This window comes from Nomascus leucogenys, chromosome 4 (assembly GCF_006542625.1).
Source record: "Nomascus leucogenys isolate Asia chromosome 4, Asia_NLE_v1, whole genome shotgun sequence".
Taxonomy (NCBI): Eukaryota; Metazoa; Chordata; class Mammalia; order Primates; family Hylobatidae; genus Nomascus; species Nomascus leucogenys.
Window position 1 is genome coordinate 42,600,320 of NC_044384.1, and position 10,256 is coordinate 42,610,575.

A 10,256-nucleotide genomic window follows, 5' to 3' on the forward strand; every position below is an offset into this window, starting at 1 on the left:
CTTAGGGCTCCACCAGGAAAGACAGCCGAAGGTTGGGGCCTTGTGGTGGGTCAGGCTGGAAAGCTGTTCATGGAGGGGTGTGGGGTGAGGGGGTGGGAAAAGAGGATGGGGTAGGGAGCAGGGGAAGTCAGCAGAGCAAGAGTGGGAGCAGCAGAGGCTGGAGGTGCTCACCTCTGTGCCCCCTGCAGGGGACCCTCCAGCCTTGCACGTGGCCCCCTGCAGGGCACTCTCCAGCCTTCCATGTGACGATTTTATGGGTCAGGGCTGCAGAACCTTCGAAGGGCTTCATGTGCCTAGATGCAGCCTCAGTTTGGTTACACAGGCCACTTGGGAGCAAGGCAAAGAGTGTGAGCAAAGAAAGAGGGTAAGGCAAATGCAAGATGAACTCAGTAGTGCCAAGGCATGTTTCTAGAATTCCAAGAACATTGATGAATTTTACCCTAAATCTCAAAATGAACCCTGCCCAGGTTCTGAGGAAAGTAATTTGAGGTGGAGCTGAAGCCAGGGAGGGCCATAACCTCCACAGTGGGTGCCCTTGCAGCCTTCTCTAGGATGGTGGCCAGGGTGGGTCCACAGGGTGGGAGGGCCGAGCTGCTGCCAGCCTGGGTGGTACTATGGCAGCAAAGCGTTTTGTAGATGGACCCCGTGGACACAGCAGTTACCATAGCAAGCCTCTGACCTACCCAGCTGACCAGGGCCACTCGACAGACATCCCCTGCTGGCCCACAGGCTGCAGTCACAGAAAGCTGAGGAGGGGGGGAGCGCCACCCCTGGGGGAGAGAAAGAATCAAGGGTGATGAAAACCAGAGCGCCTGCTCCCTGAGATTGCTTGCTGGCCAAGGTGGTTTGAGGGGCTGTTTTATTTTTTTCTGGCCCCCTTGCCAAACCGCCCATGCCCCCTTCCCCAACGCATGATGGATGCCCTTAGTGGCCCTGTGTGAGGTTCTGCTTCTGTTCACAGTGTATCATGTGTCTGCATAAACAACCGTGTGTGTGTATGTGTGTATGTGTGTGCGTGTGTGTGTGTGCGTGTGTGTGTGTGTTGATGTGCCCATGTTTGTCTGCTGGCTTCCTCCATCCTTTGAGTTCTTTTCAGTTCTCTTATGATTTGACTGCTGTTCTCTCATCAGAGCTTCTAGATTGATGCTGTGGTCTGGTGCTGTATAAATATATTTTCTTTTAAATTTTGTTTTAACTTCTTCCTTGCCCTCCTTCACCCGAATCCCAGCCCTCCTTGCCCTCCCACACTCCCCAACCCCACCTGCCCTGCCCCACCTCTTCCTTCCCCCACCCACACTCTCTTGTCCTCTCTCTCTCTCTCTACATATATAAATATATATATAAATCTTTTCTTCTTTTGTCATTCAATCAAATTCCAACAACCCAACCAGGGCCAGTCAAATCCACCACAGTCTCGCGCTGAGCTAGGAATAAAGTTCACGTAATCACATGAGAGTGGAGAAAAGTCCCCCATCCGTAAGTTCAAATCAACTCAAAGTTCACAGTGTGACATGATGGCGTCATGTAACAAGGCTAAGAATCGGTTGCATGACAATTGCCGTCAAGTTTCGTGGAGGTGCTGTGATTGGAGCGTTTTTCTTGGATGTTGTATCAGTTGATGATTGGCCAGTCATGATCACACGTGCATTTTCTTGACTTTTGTGCTGCCACAATCTTTTTTGCTGTGCTCATTTTCGTTTCGTTCTTGGTGCTTGCAGTGGTTTTACTTTCTGTTGTTTGGTTTTTCTTGTTCAGCGTTTTTTTATGCTTCTCTAGATGTCACATAGAGAAAAAAACAAAACAAAAGAACAAAAAATAGTCAAAATAAAGATGAATTCCTGAATTATCAAACATGGGATCATTTACCTGTGCAAACCATTATTTTTTTCTTAAAAATAAGGAAAACATCTTAAAAATATCTATGCGTGGTTGATTTACTTGCACTTGAAAATATTGTGATTTTATTTTTTTCTAGAAATTTGGGGGCCTTTTTCAATTGACACTTTCCTAGGTCTGGTCTTTTTCCAGTTAGGCTATTTTCAATCTCACTTCAAAGGGAAAAAAAAAAAAAAACAAAAACAAAAAACAAAAACAAAATATCTACAGTAACAGAATGATAAAAAAAAATTCTAAACCAAAAAACTAGAGTACAAAGCCAGAGGCCTCTGCAAGAGAGCCCAGTAACAATTGTAAGGTTTGTATTGTAACCACTTCTGCTAAATTAAATGTGGGGAGGGGAGGCTGGGGACTGGGGGCTCGGGAGGGTTTTTTTGGTTGGTTTGGAAGAAACAGTACTAACAAAAGCAAAATGCACCTTTTTGTTTACAACTGAAAAAGGGTCCTTGACAAGTGTTTTTTAATTTTATTATTATTTTATTTGGTGTTGTAATTGTTTAGACTGCTGTGTACGGTTTGCTGTTTGTTGAATCAACAGTGTGAAAAACCTGCCAGCATGGATTGATATACGCATGACGTTGTCCCCTCAAGTGGGGGCTTTGCAGTTCTAACTTTCTTGATGTAACCAGTCACCCCCATGTATAAGTGGAAGCTGCTTGCTAGAATGGAGATGAGTCTCATTTGTTAAGTCACAATGATTAAGCATTCGCCTTCTGATTCTAGTCAGATCATGATTTTTTTAAAGCAAAACAAAACACCAAAAAGCCACCATTCAAAACAAAATCAAGCACTGTCTGAGTTAATTTATTTAAGTTTGATAATTAAATCTCTTCTGACCTTTTTTTAGGTTTTCCCGTCCACTCCCTTGAAGTTCTGAATTCCTCTAAATTCCCTGGCATGTATGGGAAAAGTATTATGTGTGTGTATGTGTGTATATATGCATATACATACACACATATCCATGTATATCCACATATGTGCAGGTGAATATATTCTACACATATATCCAGATATACATATATATACACAGCCTCGCAAATAGTTACTGACCCCGGGAAAGAAGTGGTTGGCTGGAAGCTGGGCAAGGATTCTACAAAATTTGAGTCACGGATGTGTCTTCCTTCTTTCCCTTGAGCTGGGAGGAGTGGGCTGGGCTGCTAGATTTTTCCTATCTTGTTTGCTAGGCTTCTGTATACATATTGTATCTGGGCTAGATCCCTCAGAGACAAGTTTAATTATGAATTCATATCCCGCAGTCCCAAATTCTCCCCTTAGATGTAGCTACCCCCAATCCAGAATGCTAAAGTAACCCAAATCAAGAACCTTCTCCCAACAACGAAACCTCAGCTACAACCATCACCACTAGACCTCCCAGTGGTTTCTACTCTGAATAGAAGAGTATATTTCTTTTTAATGTATCATGATCATGACTAATTCTCATACTGGTCTCTCTTCCTTCCCTCCCACCATCCCCTAGAGCTCCCATCCTAGCCCCTGAGGCAGGTTCCTATTGGTGTTTGGATGCTGTTTGTGTTTTCCCTCTTGGCTTAATCAGCCCTGATTTTCTTCATTTTAGGGCAGGATGCTGAACGGGCTACATTAAAAAACAAACCTCTCTCTATATATATTTATAAATGAGAACTGTTGGATGACACCTTTGACATATCAGCCTATATCAATCAAGCTGAAGACTCCAGACACTGTCTGTGTGACTGTAACATTTCTTCAACGAAAGTATAGCGTCTATGGAGTTCAGAGGGCACGTGTTTGGGGGAAAAATATATATGACATAAAGAAGAAGAAGATGAAGAAAAATGAGAAAAAAAAACACACAAAAGGCAACTTTAAAACAATCACGAGACCAGATGGGGAGGCTGAAGGGCTGGGAACTGGGAGGAGACGCTGCTTACCGATCCCGGGGCTTTTCCAGCCCACGGGCGCCTGAGGCAGGCTGGGGCAAGTGGTGCGTGGGGCCTGGTCCCCAAGGGGCGGCTGAGAGGCCGCCACTGAGCATCTCTATCTGTCATTCCTTTAGCTATTTAGGGACCAAAGGACCAAACTTTTTATTGCAGATGTGTAGCTCTATGTCAAATAGAGGGGGAATGGAGGACCCCCTCCTTCCTGCCTCATGGCTGTTCTTGAAACAGCTTAGAGCGATTCTATGAAAAAATGTAACAAAAAATTAAAAAAAACAAAAAACAACAAAAAAACAACAAAAAAAGGAAAAATAACGCTTCAATGCTTTTAAAACAGCAAGATAATAGTTCTTTGATACTTTGAGAGGCGCTTTGATGACCCTCATCCAAGTCTATGACACTTTCCTATGGTTTTCTGTATTCTATGTCTGGATGGAGCTGTTAAAAGATGAACAAATTGGTGGATATTTGGGGAAAGCAACACAAATCTTAAAACTCACCCGTGAAGTGTGAGAAAACAAGGAGGGGAACAAATGGGACTTACCAAGCAAGGTCATTGTTGTGAAAAGTCTGTAAATGCTTCTAACTCTTCCCCCTCTTAAAATCATAATAGTTGTACAGAATTTTAAAAAGGAAAAGTTTAAAATACCTATATAATAGAAGAAAAATTAGAGGAAAGCAAAAAATAAAAAAAAAAAAGGAAAAAAAAAACCTATAGAAGTTAGCATTACTGCTAAAATCCCAGATGTTGTAGGACTGTACTTTTGTAGAGTTTAGACAGAGCATCAATCCCTTCTCCCGGCGAGTGCTGTCGGATGCCGTTGTCTCTGAGGGCCAGGCCGAACTCGCCCCACACCTGCGGGCGCCTGGCTGCCCGACGCCGGTGGAGGCCATGCCATCGGCCGGAAGGGTCGCGTCGCGTCGCCCAGGTCGCCGCCGCCGCCGTCGTCCTCGCCTCTCGCTTCCCTCTGGGAGCTGCGCGCGCTTCACTCACCTTCCGCTTCACTCGCCTTCCACGCTTGCTCCAGAGACTTTCCGGGCAAGGGAGAACTGGGAACTTTCATCTTAAAACAACTAGACAACACACACACACACACAAAACCTTAAAAAAGAGAGAGAAAAATAAACAATCTTTGAAGAATTTCTGAAACTGTTTACAAGGAATTTTGAAAAACAGGGATGTTTAAATGATGCCGGCTCTGTTTTTCTGTAAATAAATTTGCATATTTTGTAGGACTTTTAATTGTAATGATAGAGAAAAAAACAAGGAAAACTATTTAATGAAAGCACGATATTTATCTTTGGTAAATGACTTTAGAGCAGTTAAAGACATTGCTTAAAAAACTCAGAATCAGAAAAAACACTGAATTATTTAAGAACACATATATTTTAAAGTATAACATATTTATTATAATTTATTTGCACCCTTGGGAAGATTGCTTTGGCATTCTGCCTTGATTCCTTCTCACTGATGTCCAGGTCATCTGGAGGCCGGGGGTTCTCAGACCTACCATTGTTTCCCTTTAGAAGAACAAATTTCCAGTTCCTCTAGGGCCTCCTGCCTTTCCTTTCTTTCTGTCAATTTTGTTGTTGTTGTTGTTTTTCATTTTCCTTTTTTCTCTTGACTCCTCCTTTTAGGATGTCCAGATGTAAAAAAAAAAAAAAAAAAAAAAAAAAAAAAAAAAAGAAAAAAAAAAGAAAACAGCTGCAGTTCAGTACAACTGCTCTTTTCACACTCAACTCCCTAAAACTCCTTGTAACCTTCTGTAACTATTGGATGACGCTTTCTCCAGCTTAGCCCTAAATAAAGCACAGTTTAAAAAAAGATTTCTTCATTGGTCTGTGCCTCTCGGACTCTGGCCAGCTGTGCCTCACAGCCCCAAGGCTTGCCCACTGGAAGTAGCTTTGGTCCTCTTTATGGAATCTGTGACACAGGCCCTCATTCTGAGCCTCAGCATGTGAGGCTTTTTCTGGGAGGTGATGGGAACAATAAAAGGAGGTCCTTTTCCACTCTAGGAAGAATCTCTCTGGACTGGTGTGTGTCTCTGAAAGTCCCCATTGCAAATTCATTCTTCTGGGTTCCTGGCAGAGGTGGCCACAGTGTCCAAGCAGAACAGAAAGGAGGCCACCGAGGCCACCAGACCGGAAGGCCGAGCAAGTGTTGGGTTGGGGGGAAGTTATGTGACATCTTAGGGAAGGAGGCAGTGGAGGGAAGAGGCCACAATAAAGGAAGAAGGATGAGGATGCAACTCCAAATTTACCAGCAAGCATCTTGCTCTTGGCCCCATACCTCCCGCTGCTTTGGCTGTTTGCAGGGATGGAGAAAACAGGATTCTGGGCCCTCAGTCAGGGTCCTGGGTGGGGCAGGGGTGTAGAAGGAAGAGTAGGGGCCCTCCCCTGGGGGGTTTCCTGGCATGCTGCCTGTCCTACACTTAGATACGAGCTGGAGAGAGGTGTCCAGACCCTGAATGCCAGGGTGGGAGGGAAGAGCATTCTGAAGGAGGAAGGACACCACACAGGACTTGGAGAGGGGCAACAGGCCTCTGGAGAGGAGAGTCCAGACAGCTGCACACCAGCCGCATGCCTTCACCCAGTCCTGGCCTGGGACAGACCTTCTTCTCAATCTTCACTCTCCCACCTCCTTCCCTTCCTCTGCCCTTAGCCCTGCAGTCTGGTCTAGGAATGGGTGACTCTTTCCCAGGGCCCCCACCTCTCTCCACTGCTGAGACAGGAGGGCTGCCAAATGAGGGGCAGGGAACCTGCAAGCCTTCAGATGCCTGGAGGAGAGAAGACAAGCCCCTGGAAACAAGGGTCATTGACTGTCTGTCAGTCTGTGCCCCCCTGTGGGAGATGGGGAAATGGCTTTGGTCCCCACCTGTCTCCTCTGAAGGAGGGTATGGAGAGTAGAGCTCAGAGCCCCAGCTACAGAGCAGTGCCTGGACCCCATGCTCCAGCCTCTCCTCCCATCTCTCTTCTCAGGGCCAGGGGCCAAGTCTGTGCTTCTGAGGCTGGCCTGTGATGCATTAGGCTGGAAAGAAAGATCTGCATGTATCAGCAAATAAGGGAAGGCCTTCAAGCCTTGACCTAAATCTGGACATGGTTCCAAGAGAGAGGGACTGAGGAGACCCCGAATGTCCCCTAAACCCCCCTTTGCTGCTCAACAGGGCTGCAAGTCCAAGTGACAGCCTGCTGTGTCCATTCTAGGGAGCTGCACTTCTTGGAAGAATTAGCTTCAAGGGGCTGGATGTCAGACTGGGTATTATTCTGCCCTGAGAAGAATGGAAGGTGTTTTCTAAGAAATTCTCTGGGGAGTGGGGAGGTGTCTTTAGATTTTGAGCCTCAGACTAGTCAACATGGTGATTTCTATTGCATAACTGCAGCTGAAAGAGGACAACCTCAACCCCCAGCACCCCCTCTTACTCTTTCAGACCCCAGGAAGCCTCCCGGAGATCCCCAAGTGACCCACCCAGACCCCTCCTGTTTGTGTCCACCTCCCCACTGTGTACCCTTGTCTCTGGGACATAGCCCTCCCCTCCCTCCACTTAAGGTGTTGTGGCTAAGGGCTGTAGGCACCCTGGGAGCTGTCACCAGAGAGATGGGCTGTGAAGCCAGCCAGGCAATTTAATCCTCTTCCGGGTATGGCTGACTGAGAGGGGAGCTGAAAACACTGGAGCCAGATATGAACATTCCAGTTCTATAAAAGAAACCTTCAATGTAAAAACCACACACCAGGTGACTGATACATGCATAGCACACTTAAGAGAGAATACAATTTATTAACCTCTGGGGAAAAGAGATTCCTTCAAAACTTGCTGGAAACTATTAGCTCACTTTGCACATGATTACGGAGAGCTCAGGGATCCCTGCAACTCATCCATCACTCCCTGGTTAAGAACTCCTGATTTGCAATGTTAGTTAAGAGAACCCAAGACAAAATTCTTGTTAATTTCTGCTTCTATTCTATGGCTTTTATTCCTTTGCTCTTATCCTATCTGCAGTGTGTGGCTTCTTCATAGCACCCCTATTTGTAAAAGACCTTTTGCTTATTATTAGAAACTTTTTATTTCAACCACAATAAACAAGAGTAGAGACACTTGCATAAGGAATCCCCATGTACTCACTACCTAGCTTCAGCATACCTCAACTCACAGTTTGACAAAAATCCCAGGTATCAAGTCATTTCATTGCTAAATGCCTCCATTTCCCCTTAATGTTTTCCATGCTGCATTGATGTCTGCCAGCTGGCTCTGGCCTGTTGGGCATCTGTAACCTTGCTGTGGCAGCCCCTGGGGAACTTGGCCTTCATAGCCTCACCACTGCCTTATCCTGGGGTGGAACTGGCTCCTGGTGGGAGCCCCAGTCCCCTCTCCAGCACCTCCCCAGGGCAACTGCACCTGTTCCCAGCAGCACTTTCAAAGGCCTTCCAGCTCTTCCTCCAAAGCTTTGTAGTCACAGCTTCTCTCTCTTTTCTCTTTCTTCTCCTCCTTCTATCCTCCTATTTCTGTGATGCTAGTATGAAAAAGTTATGTTTATTGAGACTTTTCATTTAATGCTGCCATCTCCCTCTGTGTTTTTCTAAAGATCTGACCTTTTTCCTGTTCTGAGCAGGATTATATCCCCGTCCCTCACACTAAGCACTGGTAGAGAGAAACACAAGACATACTAGAGCGTCCCCACTCATGCAAGCACTGCCAGGGCCTCCATCCTCCAGGACTGCTGCTGGTCATCTGGGCAAAGCTGCAGATCCCCATAGCACAGGGTCTGCAGGGCTAGTGTTTGAATTACAGTGGGCAAAACACAGATAAACATTCCCCACCTTGCTTGACCACTTGTTAAAGTGGAAAAGGGACATGTGGCAGTGAGCTTAGGAAGCCCAGCCCAAAGTGACAGCATCAGACTTGGCTGTGAATGCCATTTGACTATTTACCCAAATGGAACCCACCCCCAAATAAAAATTATTAGCTACCATTGATGTACTACCTTCAGCAGACTAGTGAGTTCTGGAAGTTGGATATTCAGTCAGTATTGATTCATTCCTGCATTAATGAGTGAATAAGGAAGGAAGGAATGGACAAATTACGGACAACTGAAGGCATGTCCCAACAAGGCAGGTGTTCTGGAAATGCCCTTTAAGTAGTGGTAGCAAGTGGAATAAGTGTATAGTCAACACACCCTCCCATCCCAAGATAAATGCTTGCAAGTATAAGATTTTTATTTTAACTTCCTAGTTTCCTCCCCCTACTGACCCTCCCTCTATTTCTCTCCTCAAGTCCTCCCCTTGGTTACCCCCCAGTCTCTGGTCCCCAACACTACCAGGTGCCCCGGGACTTGCTAGTGACAGAGTGGAAGCCTGGAGAGCCAGCATCAGCTCCCCAGGGCCCTCTATATCACCCTTTCTCCCTCTTCCTGCCAGCCTGTTTGCCTCTTCAGGAAACTCTGAGCATCTCCATCTCTGTTTCTGCCCTTTGTGGAGCTCTAACCAGGACTTTCCCAGACTAGCAGAGGAGATGGAAAGATTAGGGTATCAGAGTGAAAAAGGCATGGACTTTGACTTCAGACCAGGATTCAAATCACAGTTCTCTCTAATACCTTCTGTGTCACTTTGGAAACATTACTTAACCTCTCTGAGCCTCAATTTCCTTATCTCTAAAATGGGGATAATACTACCCCCAAGAGTGTTGAGAAGTGAACAAGAGACAGCCACATTCAGCTACATTCCACCCCAAGGATTATCAGAGTGGCAAATTTCTTACAGCATAGATACTCAGAATGAATGGCTCAGGCTGCAATCCCATCCTCCTTCCCTTTTCTTAATTCCATTCTATTGACAATCCACCTCCCAACACAAGCAAACTTGAACTTGACACAAGACCATTTGAGGTCATTTTTTTGTGAAGTCCAGTCAGCATATGCCACTCCCACAGAATTCCTGTCATGCTGAGGTGCACACACCTCTGCCTCTCACTGCTTTTTTCCAGGGACCCCAATTAGCTGACACTCCTGTGCCTCTGCTGCTCTCTTTGCCCTTTCCTTTCCCAAGAGCATTCCCAATACAACTGTGACTGCTGCTGTCTGCAGCCTTCCTCCTCTGGGCTCACATGGCCTCAGGCTGCATACTAATTTGGTCTTTGCATTTTAAAAAATTTTATCTATTTCTTTGAATAATGTATTCATATATTTCAAAATTCAAAACACAGGAAAAAGGAAACAATGAAGTTCTTCCCACCCCTGAATCCAGTCATCCATTTCTCTCCCTAGCAGCAGCCTGTGTTGTCAGTTCTTGTTTACCCTGCTCTTTAAGTGTGTGTGCATGGAGTGTACAGGTGGAAGGAACTCAGCTGTCATCCTCATTTTCAGTGAGGAGACCCAGAGCCAGGCAGTGATGTGCCCAGGCTCCTGTAGCTGCCCCATGTGACTCCCAGGAGGTGAGCCTAGGCCTTGGGA

The 10,256-nt window shown here is 45.9% G+C and overlaps 1 protein-coding gene across 50 annotated transcripts in view; it reads left to right on the forward strand.

Annotated features, from left to right (window-relative positions):
- CELF4 (CUGBP Elav-like family member 4) overlaps nucleotides 1–5,639 on the forward strand; it is a 323,954-nt gene extending 318,315 nt beyond the window's left edge. For 25 of the 50 annotated variants that reach the window (XM_030810509.1, XM_030810546.1, XM_030810518.1 and 22 more), the window contains one exon: nucleotides 1,392–5,639. Coding sequence is in view for 9 of the 50 variants with exons in the window: in XM_030810546.1 (XP_030666406.1) it covers nucleotides 1,392–1,445 (54 nt within the window). In the remaining 41 variants the exon portion in view is untranslated. The remainder of the gene's footprint in view (nucleotides 1–1,391) is intronic. The other 25 variants (XM_030810510.1, XM_030810548.1, XM_030810519.1 and 22 more) reach the window with 2 other exon arrangements.
- Nucleotides 5,640–10,256: the final 4,617 nt, after the last annotated feature.